At 41.3% G+C, this 21,112-nt stretch overlaps 1 protein-coding gene across 2 annotated transcripts; it reads right to left on the bottom strand.

Moving 5' to 3' along the window:
- Positions 1-506: 506 nt before the first annotated feature.
- On the bottom strand, positions 507-20,785 carry aclya (ATP citrate lyase a). Of its 2 annotated transcripts, XM_038704712.1 has the most exons (28): positions 20,628-20,785; positions 17,776-17,955; positions 14,948-15,070; positions 12,794-12,856; positions 12,503-12,693; positions 10,657-10,736; positions 9,954-10,084; positions 8,653-8,771; positions 7,963-8,099; positions 7,815-7,876; positions 7,603-7,720; positions 7,312-7,466; positions 6,334-6,427; positions 5,607-5,748; positions 5,281-5,449; positions 5,074-5,178; positions 4,775-4,971; positions 4,615-4,696; positions 4,415-4,525; positions 4,181-4,308; positions 3,971-4,064; positions 3,644-3,798; positions 3,403-3,553; positions 3,170-3,313; positions 2,864-2,977; positions 2,674-2,756; positions 2,255-2,331; positions 2,070-2,164 (listed from the first exon to the last, which is right to left on the bottom strand). In XM_038704712.1, the coding sequence occupies exons 2-28, from the start codon at positions 17,932-17,934 to the stop codon at positions 2,070-2,072; spliced, it is 3,279 nt and encodes a 1,092-aa protein (XP_038560640.1). In that variant the 5' UTR covers positions 17,935-17,955; positions 20,628-20,785. The 2 variants fall into 2 exon arrangements, with proteins under 2 accessions (XP_038560649.1, XP_038560640.1); XM_038704721.1 differs by lacking the exon at positions 20,628-20,785 and having other exon boundaries at positions 507-2,164; positions 17,776-17,934.
- Positions 20,786-21,112: the final 327 nt, after the last annotated feature.

The following is a 21,112-nucleotide window of genomic DNA, read 5'->3' as shown; positions in this document are numbered from 1 at the left end:
GTTACCGTGGGTTCCCTCTGCCGGGCTGAGCCCTACACAGGGTGAGAAACCTGTGCTGACATTTGACATGCGCAAATTTACCGCAGGTTCATGGAAGGTCGAGCCACTCAGGCCTAGCAGGGATTGCAACTGAGTGATTGCACCTGCATATGGAAAGCCATACCTGCATGGAGTGCAAACATTATCATCATGTTATTAGTTACACCCGTGTTTTATTAGATGAAAGGGAGATAGTGCAGATAATAGAGTTATTAATGCACATTCTACAAATTCTACCGATTTTAAAACTCGTGTATATTAAGCATGTTTGTAACAAGCAGAGTGGAGCAGCTGAAGTGAGTCTGAAGAGATAAAGGATGTGCAAGAGTTGTAGATCTAAAAGGGAAGCCATGTAAGTTTCCCAACCCTAACACATGCCGTCTATTAACAATTTAATATTTCCAGGAAGTTAACTATACTATTTTAAAGATAATGCTGCACACAAACACACATATTGTATTATCACATTAGATTAAATGCATTTTATTTTACTCAATTACACAGTTGTCATTACACAAGTCAATACAGAGGCACGTTTAGTTCACATTGAAACAGTTAAAAACATTGTGTGAGATTTCTGGTTGTCCACAGAGCTTTTCTAGTTTTGTAACATTCACATAAAATATGACACTGATGATGGCTGCCACACTTTTTTTAAACTCACGAATTGAGGGAAAATGTATAATTTTCCTTAATTTCAGAATTTAAGAGGAGAGTTTTTCTTCCTGCACTCAAGAGTCTAACAATTATGAGCAGATTGTCCACATAAAGTTTCTCTCCATTGGATACAAACTTAGGAATTTGAAAGGTGTGTCAAATATCCTAAGGTGAGACTTGTATCTAGTCATAGTCACTGGTTTTGTTCAAATAAAATAAGGCAGTGAGTATTAATGGGTTTGTAATGACCTTTAAAGTACTACTTTAACAGAGAAATGAAACAGTAAGATGCAGTTTAAATATGAAGACGTAACATCATGTGAGCCCTGCGATGGATTGGCGACCTGTCCAGGGTGTACCCCGCCTTTCGCCCAATGTCAGCTGGGATTGGCTCCAGATAAGCAGTTGAAGATGGATGGATGGAACATCATGTGAATATAAAATATATGACGGCATTTAACTCCTAAAATTATTTGCAGTGGCGACAGAAATATTCAATAATTCATCTTATTGTATTGGGATAAGTGCCTTTATATTCACAATATCAAGACCTAGTTGACCTTGAAAAAAAAAAAGAAGATGGTACTATAAGTGTATTCTGGGGCTTATTGCAAAATATCCTAATCAAGTTAATTAACTACAGAAAGAAAAAACATTTAAATGACATTTATTTTTTTGTTCAACAATACTTAACTTCCAACAGAGGCCAGGAATGACTCATAAAATAGTCCTAAAATAGTCCCTTTTGTCACAGTAAGCAGTAAGACTGATGTTTCATTTTGGCCAGTGTGTCAAAAACATTTGCGAAAATTCTAAACATAACATTGTACCATTTAGTAGTCATCATTTCTACACATATACATAAATAAAGCTCTGATCTACAGTATGTTATCGTATTATAGGCATTATTGCACTACATGTTCACCCTTGTGGCAAGCTCACAGTTCTCAAGTGGCACAATGAAGACACGACAGTCTGTTATATAGACACACATGCTTGGTTAATACAACAATGGTGTTATATTTGTGGCTAAATAACAGTACTTGACTAGCCATGAGAGAGAGGTGGTGGTCAGTAGTTGAATAATCCACTTTTTCCCCCTCACCTTTATACCCGATTCATCTACAAATCTCCCGAACACATTGACAGACCCTGACCGGAGCTTCACAGTTTATCAGGTTTTACACAGAACTGCAGCACTAACAGGTTTCCAAAACTAATAGCACACTCCTATTTTTAATATTTGCAATTTGCAGCTATAGTAATAGCAACATCTTTCTTATATTATGCCACTGCTTTGCGGTGACAGATCACAGTATGGGCGAGGGACTGGGGTGACAGAGGGCCGACACTCTCTGCTTTAGTCCCTCTGATTACATGGACATGTGCTCTGGGAGCACATAGGATATGTCATCCCAGGGGTGGCGGTACAGACCCTGCTTCAGCCTCTTCTGGTCCAGGTAGTGTCCTGAGGAGATGTGAAAAGGAAGGACTGATTGTCATACAAGGCAGAAGTGTTTGCCATCTTGCACACATTAAAATAGCAGAAATGACTCACCAATAAATCCCATGCTACGTCCCAGGACAAAGACGCCATTCAGAGCTCCAATTTCCACAAACTCATCAGCCTCGTCTCTGTGGTGGGCATGATGGACAAAGATATTTTATACAGAACACAAACATATTGACAATGACTGAAGTGCAGGCTGACACTACATACATGAGCCTTATACTTGTGTACATTTGGCTCTAAATTATTCCAAGGTGTTATGGAGAAGATACCTGAAAACAAAGATTGAAGTTGCCAAACAACCTTGGACCTCCATTCTCCTGCTACATGACTTCAACATAGAAATGTAGCTATAAAGCCTATTTCTCTAGTTTGTCTTAAATGTAGTAAATGTGTTCCTTTTCAAGAGGAACAATAAACTGTATAAATGTAAGTATTGCAAAGATGGCCAGCACTTATTGGCTCACCGTGTAAAACCACCACAAGTCCTGAGCAGGTCCACAAAGGCCACACCGATGAAACCATCCACGTTCAGGATCAAGTTGGGTTTCTATTACAACAAAACACACAGGGAAAGGAGGATTATGTTATTTAAAAATGTAGTGTGTCACCATTTAGTAAAGGCTGTGAATGACGAGATGAAGGGATAAATCTTACTTTGGATGTGGTGATCTTCTCTACATCTAGAGCGTAGTCCAGCAGCTGGGTGGAGGGGAAGTGCTGCTTCACAAAGTCCTTCAAGATCTGGACTCTCATGTCTGGATTGTTAATCTGGGGAAGCACAGGATTCCCTTTCATTCAAAATCTTCCTTCCATCAATCTCATTTTCCTCCATCTTTAGCTCTCTTCAGTGCAGTACAGCTCTGTTCCCTAGGTTATTTAATATTGTGATGTTCTGATTTAAAGCCCATTCTGCTGCTGTCCACACTGGATACACATATGCTAAGGAGCCGTGGTACTCACCGACTTGACTCTGTGTCCAATGCCCATGATCAGCTTGCCATCCTTCTTCATCTTGTTGACAAACTCCATGGGCAGCATGCCGCTGTCAAATGCCTTGCTGAACTGCTTTGCTGCAGCGTCCAGAGCACCTCCAAAGCGGTCACCCTGAAAAGTGACAAAAAGGAAAAAGACATACTTATGGTGGACTTTTGCAGGTCAGTAAATCACATGCATCATAGATTTAAGCTTCTTACGATGGTGAGGAGACCGGAGGTGAGGCTGGAGATGAGATCTTTGCCAGCTCGAGCACAGACAATAGTGTTGTGTGCTCCGGATACAGCAGGGCCGTGATCAGCAGTCACCATCAGGCACATCTCAATAAACTGGCATGCATACCTCGGCAACCTGCACACAGAGAGGGAAACAACAATGGTTATGTGGTTCAAGGATTTCTCAAGAGTTTGTTCATTGCGGCTACTAGGTTTAGAGGCTGACCTCCTCTGGAACCAGAGAAGCCCCAGAGTTCCTCCCAGGCCTATTTCTGACTTGAAGACTTCTGTGATGGGCATGCCTGCGTAGATGAGCTCCTGACCCCTCTCGTCACAGATACTGGTCATGAAGGAAGCAGGCTTACGGATCAGGCCCAGCTCCTGCAGAGCAAGAAGAAAAAAAGGCAAACATTTCACTCCATGTACTCGTTGTGATCCATCTGTCTCATTATAAAACAATATGAATTTATTTCAGCTTTACTTTGCCCTCATCTGATAGCTCAAAGCTTGATTCATACTGGTCTCGTTCAGGTGTGTTCAGAGACATACTCACTCGCGCCCAAGAGTAATCCATTGGCACAGTGGGAGGAGGCATCTCTTCGGCTGGCTGGATAACTCCTTTTGCAACAAGGTCATCATAAACAGATCTGCGTGGATGAAAAAGACACAGAAGACTGTAAGATGAGCTAGGAATAATTACAAAGTAACGCTAACAAAATATGTTAGCATGATGAACTGAATGCATATGGCAGTGTGCACTGACTTAATGATGTCTCCCAGCTCATCGAAACTCTTGGGGACAAAGGCACCAGCCTCCTTGAGAGCAGTGTTTTTAGCTACTGCTGTCTCAGAGGCCTGGTTGGCACAGGCTCCTGCATGGCCAAACTGAACCTAGGGGGGACATTCGGTCAGAAATGTCTTTAATTTCTTACATCTTTCATTATGCAGCTGCCTAACAGTGCCTGAAATGCACCAGACTCAACATCTGCCCTCTCACCTCTGAGGAGAACATCGTGGCACAGGTGCCAATACACCAGCACACCACTGGCTTTGTGATCCTGCCCTGTTTAATAGCCTGGCAAATCTTGTACTCCTCTGTGCCTCCAATCTGTAGAAGGCAGAGACAGATCCAGGATGTAGAAAATCAATAACTGTTGGCTTGCTGCAGGCACCCGTGCACGTAGATTTATTCCTCACCTCTCCCAGCACTACAATCATCTTTACTCCAGGACTGTCATGGTAGCGGAGCACATGGTCAGTAAACACAGAACCTGGGTATCTGCAGAAAAAGGCCGAAATTACACATCAATCCAAACTCACATGCGGACATGCTGCAGATAAAAAGACAGCTACATACCTGTCCCCACCAATGGCCACACCTTCAAAAACACCATCAGTGGTGCGGGAGATTATGTTGTTGAGTTCATTGGACATGCCGCCTGAGCGGGACACGTAGGCCACACTGCCTGGACGATAGAGCTTAGAGGCGAGGATGTTATCTAGCATGCCTCCTGTGTTTCCGATTTTGAAACAGCCTGGTTTGATTCCTCCAACCTGGACACACACGAACACACACACGGATTTGCTAATTTTCTTAGATAGAAGAACACAGAGAGAAATTGTGGTAAATCTAATGAAAAGTGAAGCAAGACTAACGGTTGCTGGTCCAATTATTGTAACACCCTTCTCATCTGCGGCCTTGATGATCTTCCTGGTATGGGCTTCAGGGATTCCCTCAGCGATGATGGCAATGGTGTGAATCTGAAAGCAAATGAATGGAAAGGCTTAACTTTTTTTCTCTTTTTCTTTCCTTTTTCTGCTGTTACGTACCTTGCAGATGATACAGGGTGATGGTGCATTTACCTGTGGGTAGTGCATGGTCTCCATGGTGCTATCAAAGGCTGAACGCAAAGAGGCAAAGTTGATGAGCACGTCCACATCTGGGTGCTTCTTCATGGCGTCACTCATGTTCTTATACACAGGGATGAGGATCTCTTTATGGCCCCAGTAGTACTTTTGTTTGTGGTCTCCCCTGAAAGGCAGCCACGCAGAACAGCATTTGTCACACAGTGACAGGACACGGTTTACTTTTTATTATTTTATTACATTGAATGGACAATTAAGATCCATTCCACTGACAGCAGAGCAAAGTAAACACAAACTAATGAGGGAGGACAGAGCACACTTACGTGAATGGGTAGACCATGGCTGCGACAGATGGCTCATCTCTGGAGCAGACATAGTCAAAGTCCAGCATGCCCTGCACCGCCCGAGTCTGCATACCCCACACTATGGACTTGGTGTGTTTGCTGAAGAGGGTAGTTGCCTTGGCTACAGGGAAAGAAAAAGCTGTTATATTAAAAAAAAAAAAAACTCATTGCTTTTTAGACCTTTCAGGAACTGGGAAGAAAACAAATATTTTCTTTATTAAATCAATATTTCACACAGCCAGAAAGTGACAGATCCACGTGAACAGAACAGACACTACTGTAAATGATTTGATTGAATGAATTTGGCTATCAATAAGAAAAACAAAGTAGACAGATAACATGTTTCAGAGGTCTGGGATTGTAATTAAGTTGCCTATTGATTTTCTACATTACAACAAGAACAAGCAACAATAAAGGCAAGTTGACCTTTAAGATGTATTGGATTAGGTTTGTATGCGTGCAATCATATATCAGTACACTGAACTTCAATTGTAGTGATTTGTGGATTGCAGAGTCCTCCAGCTGTCCAAAGGGGGCGCTATAACACTTAAACTCAACCATGAATGATCACATGGCTTTTCTACCTATCACACTGCCCAGCAGTGGACCCTTGTAAGAAAACACATCAAAGCCTCTGTTTTCACAGTGCAAATATTTCCCAGTGCAGTGTGTGTTTGTCTGTGTGCGTGTGTGTTGGTTTTCTCACCAATAGGAGCTCCAGTTTTGGTCTTCTTGGCTGGCGAGCTCTCAACTTTGGCTCTGTTTTCGGAAAAAGACGCAGTTCTGCTGGATGCAGGGGTCTGGAAATTACAAAAAGAAAGGAAAAAAAAAAAAGATTCATCCATTTTTTATCCTGCTATGCATATTTGAAAAAGTGAGTGTGCTAATGAGGACAGCTCTGTTGAGAATTGACCTGCTTTGACTGTAAAAAACGTCAAAACAGTGGTCCTTAAATATTTTAGACGTTTGTTGAAAGAGCAAGCCTCTAACATTCAAATTATTTTATAAGACATCACCTGCACACAAGTTACACAATGAGTGTTAGTGTTCTTCATCTTTCATGCCATCGGCTACACAAGTACAGCTATGTCAAGGATGACTCACTGGATTTTAGAGCTTTAAGCTAACTGAAAACAAAAGCTTTCAACAAAAAACTGTTCATGTAATTGCATGCTCTTTCTTTATGACCTCTTCTTTGTAATACTTGATATGTACCATGTTGTATTTTACAATATACGCTACATATGATATTCAATTTCTCCTTGTCATTTTTTTATCATACATCTACCATTACATATATACAAGAAAGAAAAAAATACATGAATGTATGCGCACACATGCAGACAGACACGCTCACTTTGCTGAAAGCCTACACACCACAGTCTTAATGGATGCCCTGGGGAGGTCGCAGTGCGTTCCTTGAGTTCCTCCTATTTGAGTGAGAGCAGTGCACAATGCCCTGCAATTCTCTTATACAAAAGAGCCACTGGGCTTCTGATAATCTGGTTCACTAACAGGACAAGACAGTAATAACTGAAAAAGAGGCTATGGCATGCAGGTCTTCTGGTCACTCTGCCACTAGACAGCAGCACACTATTGGTGGAGCTGATGTAAATTCACTTCACAGTGAGCAGACAACATCACAACAGCCCATTTGTCTTCGTGAAGTCAGTATGTGTCATACCGATGTGCTGCCGCTAGAATTGAGGAGAAAGTTGGCAGTGTGGGCAGCAACAGGAGGCTGGTTGGGGATTGGCCGGTATCCCAGTGCCATGCCAACAATGGCAGTCATGTGAGTTTCTGTGCCAAAGACATGGATGGGGATTCCAGTGGTCTTGCCTGCGGAGAGCAGACAGAACCAAATTAAGTGTGGGTTATGAAAAAAAAAGCAGGTGTTTGCAGATAAAAATGCACTCAACGCGTGCTTTTATGCTTGTAAGTTTAAATCAATGTAAAGTAAGAATGTACAACATACCAACTTCTCCCATCACTCTGAGACCTTCCTGGTAGTTGGGGCCTCCACGACGGACAAAAATGGTGACCTCATGCTCCTTTAGTAGCCCCTGATGGTCTCTGATAGCTCGAACAATCCCCTAGAACAGACAAGGATATGCTCAGGGAGTAACTTGATATTGAGTAAGTAAAAGCAAGGCTACTACATAAACAAAAAAGCATGCGACACTGTACCTTAAATGTTGCAGCAACATTTGTGAAGTTTGCAATGCTTCCCCCAATGATCAATACCTTTCCTGGAAAAAATTATCATGGAAAGTTTTAGCGGGGGGGGGACTACTTTGAGTACACATGAAAACGTTGGACCGAGCAGTTTTCCTACCATCTGGGTGCTTCTCTCTGGTCATTAGAGACAGGATAGTCTTGGCGTAGTCATAGGTCTGCTGTTCGCTTGGTGCTCCTGAATACTCCCCATAATTGGCCAGCTCATTGACGCCACCCAGGTCACAGATCGTGTCACTAGGTGAGTTTTACATGAGTGAGTCACCAACACAGAGGAAAAAGCAATTCCTCCAACAATGAACACAGTTTTAAGAAACAGTAGATGATCATCAACTTGAGCTCTAAACTTCAGAATGCATTTGAACATTACATCTGTTTTGAATTAATACTGCACTGTAAACAGACACAGCAACTTAACAGAGCACAGAGGGAATAATTAGTCATGGCTGATGCATCTGTATGTCACGCTTTACACCCTCGACAGACGGCGGAGCGAGGGAGACACTGCTCATTCCTCCAGACTCTCACTATAATGGATCTAAGAATCCAGCTGAACAGGCAAAGTCTGAGCTGCTGCTCTGTCACTCACTACTGCATCACTGGCATACTCTCCTAATGCTAAACCCAATTATGCTTAGTGGAATCACTGTAGTGAGGATGCAGTCAAGAGACAATTTAAGCAACCAGTAGAAAACATCCAGTTGGACTTTTTGAGATTATACATGTGTTGAGATTACACAGGTGTCCTATTCAGGCTTTGTTTTATGTGGTTTGGTCGGGCACTGTGTACCTGTACACCACCGAGGCACCTCCTCCCGCTACCATGGTCCAGATCCTGCCTCGGGGGTTGAGCAGCGTCAGTTTGAGACTGGCACCGCTCTTGGCATCAAGGTCAGCAATGTAGGCCTCCTGTAAAAGTCAAATGAAAGGTCAAATAGGTGAGAGAAGGGTTATATGAATGCTACAGAGGTGGGGTGTGTATGCGATTGGAGCCATAAATCAGAGCAGGACTTTCAGTTGGCTACATTAATTTGAAATATTGTATAATTATTAAGAGTGATGTGGTGTGCATCAGTGGTTGTTTGTGACAGTCAGTGTCACAGCTGGTGGCTGAGAGTAAAAAAGTTCCCAATCAAAGGCTCCCGCTGTCCCTCATCTCCACTCTAGACTCACAGCAGCCCAATTAGGCCAGCCCGTCTGCTACACAGACAGTCTGTCTCAAACGAGCTCTTACATGCATCAGACAAAAATAGAAAGAAGTCCTGTATACACAAACACTTACTATTTTCTTTACTTTCACCCACATTGTGTTTATTATTGAGCTCTGCTCTTATTTATTAATTCTTCAATAGCAGACACTGAGGGCTAGGAAAATACATTAGAATGCCTTCATACTACAGGTGTTTAATATTACTATGAGCTTAGTTTCTATAAAAAAAAAAAATCACTTCACAAAATCAGGTCTTTTAAAAAAATAAAATAAAGCATCTCATTCATCTTATAACAGTATTTGACATGACTTCAATATATTCTGACATTATGCAGAGGTCGGTGACAACCTTTTACTTGAGGATATATCTATTCCTCCATAGCTCTACAGAATAAGTCATGAAGGCTGATTAACAGCTGTGTGTTGATAGTGCCCTTCCTCATTAACTCCACATGGAGCAGCTGGGACATGGGCTGGTACAGAGCAGAAGTAGCGGGAAAACCCACTGAGAGTTCCTCTTCTTCTTCAGGCATTTGAAATGAAACTATTTGCATCTTATGTAACTGCACCACATGAGTCTAGATCATAGCTGACCCTATTCATTTAAAAGTAAACTGTAAATAATCAAATCCAAACCAGTTATTTACTGTGAGACATGCATCTTATCAACTGAGAAATGTACAGTTTAGATATAATGCTGAGATTTTCTACATTGACAATGTAATTTGAAATGATGAGATTGGTAATTTGCTCAATTTACAGCCTACTGAACTCCCCCAGCAAGCTTGTTTCCTCTTTTGGAGAACAACACCAGCTATTTGTTGCTGACAGATTGAAATCTGATGCATTGCTAGGTCTCTCTCTCCAGTCCCTCCCCTCACCTCAGGATAGGCCTCCCTGCCAAAGGGCGGAGGGAACTCCACATCGCCCCACTTGGCCTTGCAGATGTAGTCAGCTGTGGCATCAATCTTGGCTGCCATGTCCAGTACGTACACTCCATCTTTTGTGACCACTGACAGAAGGGGGGGGAGGCGGGGGGACAAATGTTAAGATCTATATTCCAACAGAAGCACAAACAACCACCTTTAAATAGATCATGGGAGGATGCCATGCTCAGGCACAGGTGACCACAACATTTCCTGCTGTCCCTGCAGGACGTGGACGGGAGGTGAAGAGGGGGACGATGTGACATCAAAGCAGGGCGCGCCAGCCTCAGCAGCCTTGCTATATCCACAGGAATAGCTGCCAGAGGGCATGTACTGGTGCCAAATTACTCAATTATAAACAAACGCCGCCTTCATCAAACAGCAAGTGCTTGAATTATTTAATGATTTCCTCCCTCAGTGTTGAAAAATGTGGCAGAATCAACTTCTGCCTCATGGTTTCACAACGTTTTATTATGCATTGATGTTCTCATCGCCAATTTCCCTTTGATGTCCCCCTTTCCAATTTCATAATCTGATAACATATTTATGAATCTGTGTTGGAATAAGATGATAATATGCCATCATGATTGCTTGTTAAGACACAGCACAAGGTATTCAGGATTTGAGAAAAACTAACAAATAAACAAAAACAACCTACCCAGTGGATTGATCTCCAGGTATGTGAAGAACAGGTCCTCATACAGGTTGAAGAGCCCAACAATGAAGCTGGCCAAGAGCCTGCAGAGATGATATTCAACACATGAAACTCCTTGAATGATCAGCACTAGAATGATCTGTTGATGCCTGGTTAATCATATTACAATATAAGGAGTTATAATCACATTACAGCTGAATCAATTAGTTTATTGATCACCTTCTGATTTGCGGGTAATATATTTTTAAATGACAGTATATTCTGTTTCTCTCTGTTGTATATTACTGTAAAGTGAATATTTTAGGGTTTGGACTGTTGGACAAACAAGAAATCTGAAGACCACCTTGTGCTCTGGGAAATTGTAAAAAGCATTTTTCACTATTTTCCGATATTTTCCATACAAAATAATTGATTAATTGATAAAATCAATTAGTAGATTAATTGACAATGAAAAGAATCATTAGGTGCAGTCCTAAATGTATAGGATTTTTTTTTTTTAAAACACACACACACACACACACACACACACACACACACACACACACACACACACACACACACACACACACACACACACACTATTATTTGTACTATGATGATCTACAAACACAATTTCCCTTAGAACAACAACAATGTAAGTTACTACATTGCTGTAGAGAAGGAAAAATCTAATTTGCTTCCTCCTTCACATGTCAAAACAGAACAGTGAGGAGTAGGGGGTTGCTGGAGAGGATTGGAGGGGGGGGCAGTGTTTTGCTCTCCTCTCCTGCCTGTCAGTTGTGCAGGCAGCACGAAGCTTTTGTTGTATGGACTCTGACTGGCCTGTGGGGGGAAAACTGTGACCTGTGACTCAGCTTTCCATGTCTGCTTCTGATGGGAGAGCAGAAAAAAGTGGCAGAGTGCCACTCATGTTTTGAGTCCAGAGAGTAAGAGGAGCATGAGGGAAAGAGTGCATGGTGTGAGGCGGTGAGCTGGGGTTGGCAGAGTGATTTCTGGGGCAGCTTCTTCAATGTCAGCCAAGACAGTGAGTCTGGCCAGAATCTGCCGGAGAGATGGATAGGAGGGGTCGGAGGGGGTGAGCCACTGTATCGTACCCATCAAAATAAACGGACGTGCTGTGAATGTGGATGTGGTGTAAAATAGGCTGGGGGCGGAGGCTGATCGAAGAAAGGCGAAGCAGAGGAGGGAGTTTGTCGTTTGTCTAATGGAAACCATCCGCCCATCTCCCCCTGCTCCCCCCACATTTACTGCCAATATCAAAGGGCTTTCTCTTACTTCATTTGTGTGACACTTTTGTTTTCATCTGCTGGTCACAGGTTATTAATAAGTGCCACAAATCATAACAGACTGAGAGGGAAAGCAATAATGAGTTTGCACATTTCCGTTGTCTTCATCAAAATAACCACAGCTGTGCTGTAGAGAAAACTGAAGTCAATCAACTGAAGTCGATCTGCTTCTTATTAGAGCACACATTATTTAGCAAATACGGAGTTACAGCTTCAAAATAAAATACCTTTTTATTTGTCACTGGAAAAATCCAGTCATCAATTCCCATTTAAACAGCTTGCACAAATGAGCTTCAACAATTAGGGGTATGAGACTGAATATATGCCGACATGCTATAAAACATGAGTTCTGCTTAAGCATCAATGGTATTCGACGGCCAAATATACACCAGGTAGATAACAAGATAACAATGAATTTAAGTGAAACGTCATCACAGAGCTCTTGGTTTAACTCTCTAGGCTGAGTTTGATGAATGCCACTCTACTATATTTACTCTATATCACTGACACAAAGCTGAAGTATTGAATCACTGCCCTACAAATACTTTTTCCATCGGACTCACGCTTTCTTGTCGTTGGGGACGTGTGTCAGCAGCTCTTTCTTCACAGAGTCTTCGCTGATCTTTTCGTCCACCCCAATTAGCAGCTTCTTAGCCTTGGCGTCCACATCTCCCACATCCACCCCACCCTCGTGGTGAAACAGCACATAGTCACCCTCCCGGGTGGCGTAGATGCACACGTAGAACTCCTCCTCCTGAACAATGGACATTTATCACAGATGGCAATAATAAAACGTGTCTTTACCAGACATTTAGTATTATAATCACGTAGTAGATGTGTAAGAAGTGCTTTACCTGCTTGTGGTGGACAAATGGCTCGATGAGGAAGTTCTTTAGAACGCCTTTTGCTTTTCCCACCTGAGGATCATTAACAAAATAATTATCTTAAGGAGATGAATTGCTTAGTAGATAAAGAAATATTTAGGAGCAAAACAATGTGTTAAGTTGAACTATTAGTTAAAAATGGACACTACAGCATCTCACTGGTCTTCAGATTGTGTTTGTTTCCATATTAATGCATCATTCCCCATTCATATGCTCAGACATACTTCCTGGACTGGTGGGAAGAAGGGACAAAAGGTAAATTAATGATAAATGAATAAATTAATTAACACAGAACCACCTCTTCCTCACAAGAGAATTGAAGTTTCAAGAGCAGAAGGCAGGCAGGTTGAGAAGGAGAAAGAAGAAAATGTCATCATGTATTTTTCCAGGCAAAGTCCAGCTAACACAGCCACAGCTCATTTAGTGAGGCTGTCATCGCTCGTCTGTTAAAGGCCAACAGGCACAAAGTAACCAGCGACCGGCTAAGAGCGGCCAGCCGGAGAGAACAGAACAAAATAATGAAAGGGAGAGAGGGAGTTGCCATTTTGAAGAGCGCAAATAAAAAACGGAGGTTGGTGACAGGTGGGGGAAAAAAAGAAAGCCTATCTGACTAAACAACCCACAAGGGGCTCAGGCCGATTCAGATAAATGAACTGACACCTCCATTACTGCCACACAGAAGAAAAAAAGAAAAGCCATTCATGTTGTGAACGCAATTGATAAATGAATGATTCAATTAAACCACTGCTTACACAAAATATCAAAGCATTGTGGGCGACTGCATGAGCAATTTGTAAATAACATTATGAAAAACAAGAAATTGAAAGGATGCAAGTGACGTTATTTACAGCTACTGGTATCTAATCCAACTTGTTCCTCTAAATGGTGTTCCAAATGGTTATTTATTCAGGGGAGCTTCACTTTTGCAGAAAGGAGGGCAAGCCACACCCTGATTTTATCCTGGTCCCGGGATTGAACCAGCTTTCTTACTTATTATAAGACCCAGATGGTTGCATTTGTTTACAGATTTATTCTATATTAATGCATCTTACATGTTTTAAGGGAACCAGCGGCTAAGTGAGGCTGTACTTTGGTACAGTGTTGCTTTGAGCTAAATGCTAATATGCTCACAATGACAGCGCTAACATGCAGATGTTTAACAGGGTTTCATCATCTTAGCTTAGTGTGGTAGCGTGCTAACATTTGTTAATTAGCAGTAAGCACAAAGTACAGCTGAGGCTGATGAATGTCATTAGTTTTGTGGGTACCAAAGTACTGGACAAATTAGCCACTAGCATGGCAAAAGACCAAATAGACTAGCAGTACGTTAGTGGGACAAACACATTTTACAATTGCGATTGCATACAAGGTTTTTAATTTCATAATTGTTCTTTAATTTTACGCGACCAAGATGGTTGCATAGAGTTATTCGACTTTAACGCACCTTAGACATTTTAAGGCACCAGAGTAAAATACACATCTTTGTCCACAAAGTACGGCTGAGGGAAGCTAAAAACCGAAACACTGCCGTGACTGTCCACAATACAGCTGTGGCTTAATTTATTCTTATTTACTGCCTCTAGATGCTGCTGCCAGTTTCATCTCATCTGTGAAGAGATACATCTACGCAATCTCAGAACTGGCTACAACACACCCACAGACGCTCTTCTTTAGTGCTTTATGAACCAGTCTCTTCATAACTTGCTTCTTGGTTTATGAGGCAAAGCAGTATCTCAGTGGCACAGTGATGGATCTCTTGTGCTGTGGTTACGCTGACTGGATAGATGGGCTAGCTGTGTATTTACTAGCAGCACGCGCTTCAGTTGACTGGACTGATTTACTACCAGTGGACAGATACTGAATCCCCTCAGCAATCTGGGCAGCTGTTTAGGCAAACATACATCAGTAAAAAAAAAAAAAAAAAAAAAAAAAAAACACACACAAACCAAATGCATCAGTGCAAAACGGAGCACAAGGGTGAAGGAAAGGGCAACAGGAGGAGGATCTGAATAAAGCAGTGGGATAATACTGATTGAAGGGGTGTCACACTCTCAAACAGGGGGTGTGGGTGGGTGGAGGTAATTGGCTGAGAAACAGTAAAGAGGGAGAGTGTGGATGACGTACTGTTGTCTCTTTCATGAGGCGGGATTTCAGCCACTCCCGGACGCCGTTCAGGTCCAGGTTGACGCCGACCAGGCCCAGCTTCCCTCGCCTCTTGATCAGCTGGTCCGGCTTCACCACCAGCCGCTGGAGGAGGAAGATAAGAGACTGTCTATTTTAGCAGGACCAACAGGCACTCACATTTAGCCCTAAATGAAAGGCATCAAACTGATATTTTCAAATTTAAAAGTTGGGCAGAGTCTACAGTGAATTTGATGTCATATTTTATTCCAAGCAGAGTTGATTCTGCAATCTCACTGAAATATATATTTCACTGGTGTGAATTTGAATAAAGCTGGACATGTCTATGTCTGCTGCATTCATATCATGACAATATTATTTACAGTATTTATTTGTTGAAAGCAGCATACTGGACTTGGTTATCAATTGAAACTATTAATTAAAAAGTCTATTACTGATATCAACCAAGTCCAGTTGCCCTTGATTTTAAACCTCCTACTTACTTACTTACTTACTGACATTTCACTTAGACCCTTCACTGCTCGATTGATTTTCTTTCTAGAGCTTAAACAACTTCTCAATCAATAAACACAAAATGAATCTGCAACTTTTTTGATAATCAATTAATCGTCAATGTCATTCTTTAAGCAAAAAATGCCAAACATTTATCAGGTGCAAATTCTCAAATAGGAATGTTTGCTAGTTTTTTGTTATAGTAAACTGATTATCTGAATATATTAACAAAACAAACAATCTGAAGTTGACAACTTTGGCTTTAGGAAATTGTGATGGGCTGTTTTTTGATGTGTCCAGCAACCGATTCAGCAATTCATCAAGAAGATTACTGGCAGATTAAAGGAAAAGGACCGTTAGTTGCAGACCTGGATTCAGACATGAAGTCTGTTTACTATTAATCACGGACGAACATTATTCAAAAAAGGAATCTCTCATATACGTCATTCCCTTTTGATGCTGAAATTACATCTAACCCCCACCAACTGAGCACGCTTCGTCTCTCTTGCAAGTCGGATAAAGAAAATGACTTATGACAATAGACCCATTAGTATCTGGGTGCTCGCCAGTAAGCAAAGAAAGAGAGGGCGGAGGGTGAAAGTTAATGCAATTTCCTAATGAATTCTACCACAGCACATATCTCCAGTTATCTGCCCTCCATATCCTCCTCGTACCTTACAGATAAAAACCTTCAGCCGTGAGGGAGACTGGGAGAATGACATTTTATCCTGCAAGATGAGTCACAGAGTAATTAAATAAACTTCTATTACATCCCGTCTATCTGAGCAGTGAGAGTTGATCTGGAAGCAGGGTGATGCAGTGAGTAAGCACTTTCAGACTGCCATGTACCTGGAGAACTGAAATCCCACCCTGGCTGATCTCTGATCTTCCTGTCGACAGGGCAAGTGAGAATCATCCACATTTAATTATTATGTGAGTTTTAGGAATTTGATAATTAAATACTGTAAATAATTGTTTTTTGCTTGCGTAGCTGACACATACAACAGGTTTACGGTGGTGGAATGTAACATTACTCAAATACTGTACTCATCTACTAATTTGAGGTACTAGTTGTAGCCTACTTAAGATGAGTAAAGAAAAATATTATCCTTTTTTTACATCAGTACATTTATTTAACAGCTACAGTTACAAGTTACTTTACAATTTAAGATTTTATATAAAAACACATGGCTTGTTTATAAAATATGAGGCATTGTTAAAAATTAACAGTATATAAAAGTATATAAGATAGTTAAAGTTAGCTCAAACATGACTAACAACAGCAAAATGCTTCTTACACATTGATGCATTAGCAATAATAAGGAAATAATATAATATAAAATAACACTCAAACGGGCCATTTGTCTTTTGCTACCATTACTTAACATAAGTAGCATTTTGAATGCAGGACTTGTGATGGAGTATTTTTACAGTGTGGTTATTGCTACTTTTACTTAAATACAGGATCTGAATACTTCTTCCACGACTGTATTTTTGCTGTTATTTTAGGAATTTTAGCACTTGAATTTTCCACAAATTTCATGTGAGATTATTGGATAAAATTAAAACATCGGAAGTCCGGGAGAACGTGAAGGTAACATTAGTTTCTTCACATGGCTCACACACCACTCATGTAGAAACAAGGCCAATTATCCGTCGCTGATCTTGATTGGTTGATATTGTTCTTTATGTACACAGCTACCAATGAGGAAATCACTTGCTGTTGCACACAACCAACACATCGAGTCCTCTACGACTATCCTGAACTTTGAGGTCTGCAGTGTTACACGTGGACCACCAGTTCATGGTCTTTCACCTCCTCCAGTATTGTCATAATATTTGGAATACATTTTTATATAGGCTGTTAAAGAATAAAAAGTATAACATTTTGTAGCTTTCTAGACAGGAGCGGTATTTGTGGTAGATTGTGTGATAACTGATGGCTGATCTCTGATCTTCCTGTCGACAGGGCAAGTGAGAATTTCCCTGTGTTTACTGCTTGCAAATTAAAAGAGAAAATAACTATTGTGTTCTCTTCTGCATTTAAACTTCATTTCCACCAAGAGTGTGACAGAGCTGTTGGATCACTCTGCTGTCTGTGATTCTGCTAACAAGCGCCAAGAGAGCACTCTGCTGCCAGCCTAAGTAATTGTCTCCATAAAGAGGAGATCATTTTCCACAAGCTTAAGGGAGACTTTGCTTTAGGCATTTATGGGGTATAAATGTGTGATATAACAAACTGACTGCTCACCCAGCTTAAGAAAATCTTACTTCGTCATCCGCATGCAATGTTTTCACAACTGGTTCTTCTGCCTCACCTCTGTGAGCAGCCACGGGTGCTCTTGCGCCAGTCGGTCAAAGTCGGTCTCGGCCGTCACGTTGGCATAGCGGAATCTGTTCTGGACAGCTGCCGATGTGCAGATGTACTTGTAGAGAAACTCCTTTCCCGTCTGCTCTGAGATGGCTTTGGCCGACATGACTGCTTAGGCTAGACTGGCCTGAGAGGAGGGGGTAGACGGACAGAGAGACATGGAGATACACAGAGGAGATGAGCAGCGAGACGGATGAATACAGAGCAGATAAGAGAGATGTGAAGAGACGGGTGAATACAGAAAAGCAGACACACATGATGGACGGAGACACAGAATGAGCGCAATTCCATGAATTGTATCAAAAACTGAAGCTAAAACCTGTCCGACATGATGCAATTTAACTACACACAATTTAGAGAGACTGCTAGGAAATCAGATTACACACTAACCGCAGATTCAGGCTTTCTATCCTTTTGCACAGAGTTTTGTCAGAGTATTTTAGTTTGTCTCCTGCTGAACCCAGCAAGACACAGGCAGAGAAACGGGTGAAGCTAAATCCAACAAGATTAGCCTTGGTTTGCTTGACCTGCGCACTAATGAGGAAATTGACATTTATTTGCCACTCAAATAATTAGATTCCTCCTGGAGCTGCAGCAGAGAGTGTGCAAGAGCGTTGTAAGTGGACTCTAATCACCACAAAAGTGGACGTTGATCTGATGTGACCAATTATTAGCATTGCTGGAAAGCAGCATACACATGAAGTGGCACAACGTGACGTAAGTAATTCAATAACTTGTAATAGCATCTATAAATTTTACTGCTAAAAGGACTAGTTGTGACCTTTACACTTTGGACCATAAGCGTCACTCAATGTGATCATCTTCAACAGGACCAACACGCACAGCTCACAACAGAACATCAGGGTTTGAATTTTATAAACATTTCTCCTGATGGCTTTCCTCTGAGGATGCACCTATACAGCTAACATTAATATTCAGAAATCAAAACCTGACAATCTTTACAGCTATTTTCTGTCTTTTTGCTGTACTGGGCTTCCTTTATCTTTCTAGAGGAGACACAAAAGACAACATGGAACCGTTTTTCTTCAGTGACTAGACGAAGATCAGGAAAATGACTTGCATTACAATTTAGAATGACATCACTTGCAAAAATATGGTGTAGCCAGTAGGATTGCAGCTTCACTGAACCTATCCCAGATGTTTGCTGTTCCTGTTACATGCGTGATCCCTACATTAAACTCCATGCTGGAATATAGCAGCTTGTTGTTGCCTTGTTTGATCAGCATGAATATACTGTAGCCTACATCTTGCAGAAACATGACTTTGACCTGTAGTGTTGAGATTTGAATCTACGGGCAGATTCAAATTTGCTGCAGTGCCATTATAACATTTATAAGGCTTCACCTGTTACGTCAGTTTCATTAAATAAAATGCACAAATGCGGTCATAACAGGCACAGTCATTCCCTTATCAACATTTGATGAGATCTGACTCTAGCCTCAGATTAAACACATACAGGAGTAGGGAAAAGTCTGCTTTTTGGCAAACTGAATGCAAGTTGTATTTCTGCATGATTTTTGTGACCAACCGCAAGATCGACTGAAGGGACTGGAGGTCATTAGTCCCACTGCTTCTACCTCAAAAAATCAGGGTAAATACGTATTGACAAATGTGGCTTACGGAGTCTATATATAACATGGCTTTCACTAATTACCATCTCTCCTGAGTAGGTCTGCAATGGTTTGAGATTTTCATGGTGAGAAAACCGTCTCAGAAAATATCACAGTAATCAGCATTACACAATTATTATTATCATCGGTCACAACACAGAAGGGTTTTTTTGGTTGAAGAAACACTTTATCATAATTTCACAAAACATTTTGTCCTGACGCACTTGAAACTTGATATAAACTAGAAATATATATTTCTTTAATAACACTAGAATGGTAGAATTCAATATGACAGATAAGCAAATGTGCATGGTATAACAACTGTCAGTCTTCATCCTGCTGCAACCCTACCTGAGTCAAAGCTTAACAGCCACTGTGTATCATTGGGATGGCATACCTGCTCTGTTTTTTGTCTTTTTCTCTTAAGTGGTTCATTAAGCTGAAAGCCCTGATGTCAGCCCCAACAGGACTCCCTGCTCTACACTGCAGCCCTGGCAGCCATTTCTTAAATGGATTAATGGGACTGTCATGGACCTTTCTCACTATTGATTATCGTTGTCCCTGAGTCGCCACAGCGCTGGTTCCAGGCCAGGAGAACATGGTTTATCCAAAGCTCATCCAGGTTCCATATATCATCGCTTTCTCTGTGCAACTGACCTGCCAGAGGCAATTAAATATCACTGCTTCAAAACAGCAACAACACCAGTTCAGATGACATCCAATAATATTTAAGAACAAGGGATGAAGGATGGCTGGGGGAGGCAATATCAGGCACAGATCTAACTCAGTGCGCACACTCAATCAAATCAGACAGGTAAGTAAAAAAATGGAATAAAATATTGAAGAAGTTTTAGCTTTATATTCACTCTACCACTCTTGTTCTACTAACTTATACAAAAAGCTGCCTGGCTTTGCAGATGAGTCACAGATCCCCGAGAGAAATGCTTCCCTGTTTCATTCATTTACAAACCGGTTAAGAAAACTCTTAATATGCACGATGTAGCAAGAGTAGCCTAAATGTTTAACGTTAACGCTGGTTATGCTGGACTGAGCAGTTCAACTTGTTTTACATTTTTGTGTCAGATCAGAGAGAAACACACACAGAAAGCGACAGATAGAAAGAGCAGTGAAAAGTAATTTCTCATTTTAAAACCAATACGTAGTTTACCTTGTTTCTGATGTTTTGTTTCTTTCTTTCTTAAGCGGCTCTCGAAGTATGTTGTGCTTGGATGTGAGAGTCGTCTCGGCAGTGCTGCTCCACCCTCCCCGTCTATGAGAAGCAGTGGTGCCGGATGGCAGGGGTTGCCGTGAGTTTTGTCTCCATCGCCCATCTGCCGATAGGCTTGGCCAGAGCTTGGCTGATGTTTCTAGGCCTCTGATTGGTTCATTCCACACCATGCTCTATTGCTGCCTTCACGGACAGTGGGAAGTTTGGTTAAAACGCGATGGGAAATTGGAAAGAGTTTTTATATTATTTTCTGTATTTTATTTATATAGGCTATAGATCAGATTTAAATATCAGTGTGCTTAGAAGACACATCCACATTTAATTATTATGTGAGTTTTAGGAATTTGATAATTAAATACTGTAAATAATTGTTTTTTGCTTGCGTAGCTGACACATACAACAGGTTTACGGTGGTGGAATGTAAC

The sequence above is a fragment of the Micropterus salmoides genome, unplaced genomic scaffold (assembly GCF_014851395.1).
Source record: "Micropterus salmoides isolate LMB-PRFRI ecotype aquatic unplaced genomic scaffold, ASM1485139v1 Ms_hic_scaffold_10, whole genome shotgun sequence".
NCBI lineage: Eukaryota > Metazoa > Chordata > Actinopteri > Centrarchiformes > Centrarchidae > Micropterus > Micropterus salmoides.
Note: the sequence above shows the minus strand (reverse complement) of the source record. Positions and strands in the feature narration are given on the sequence as shown.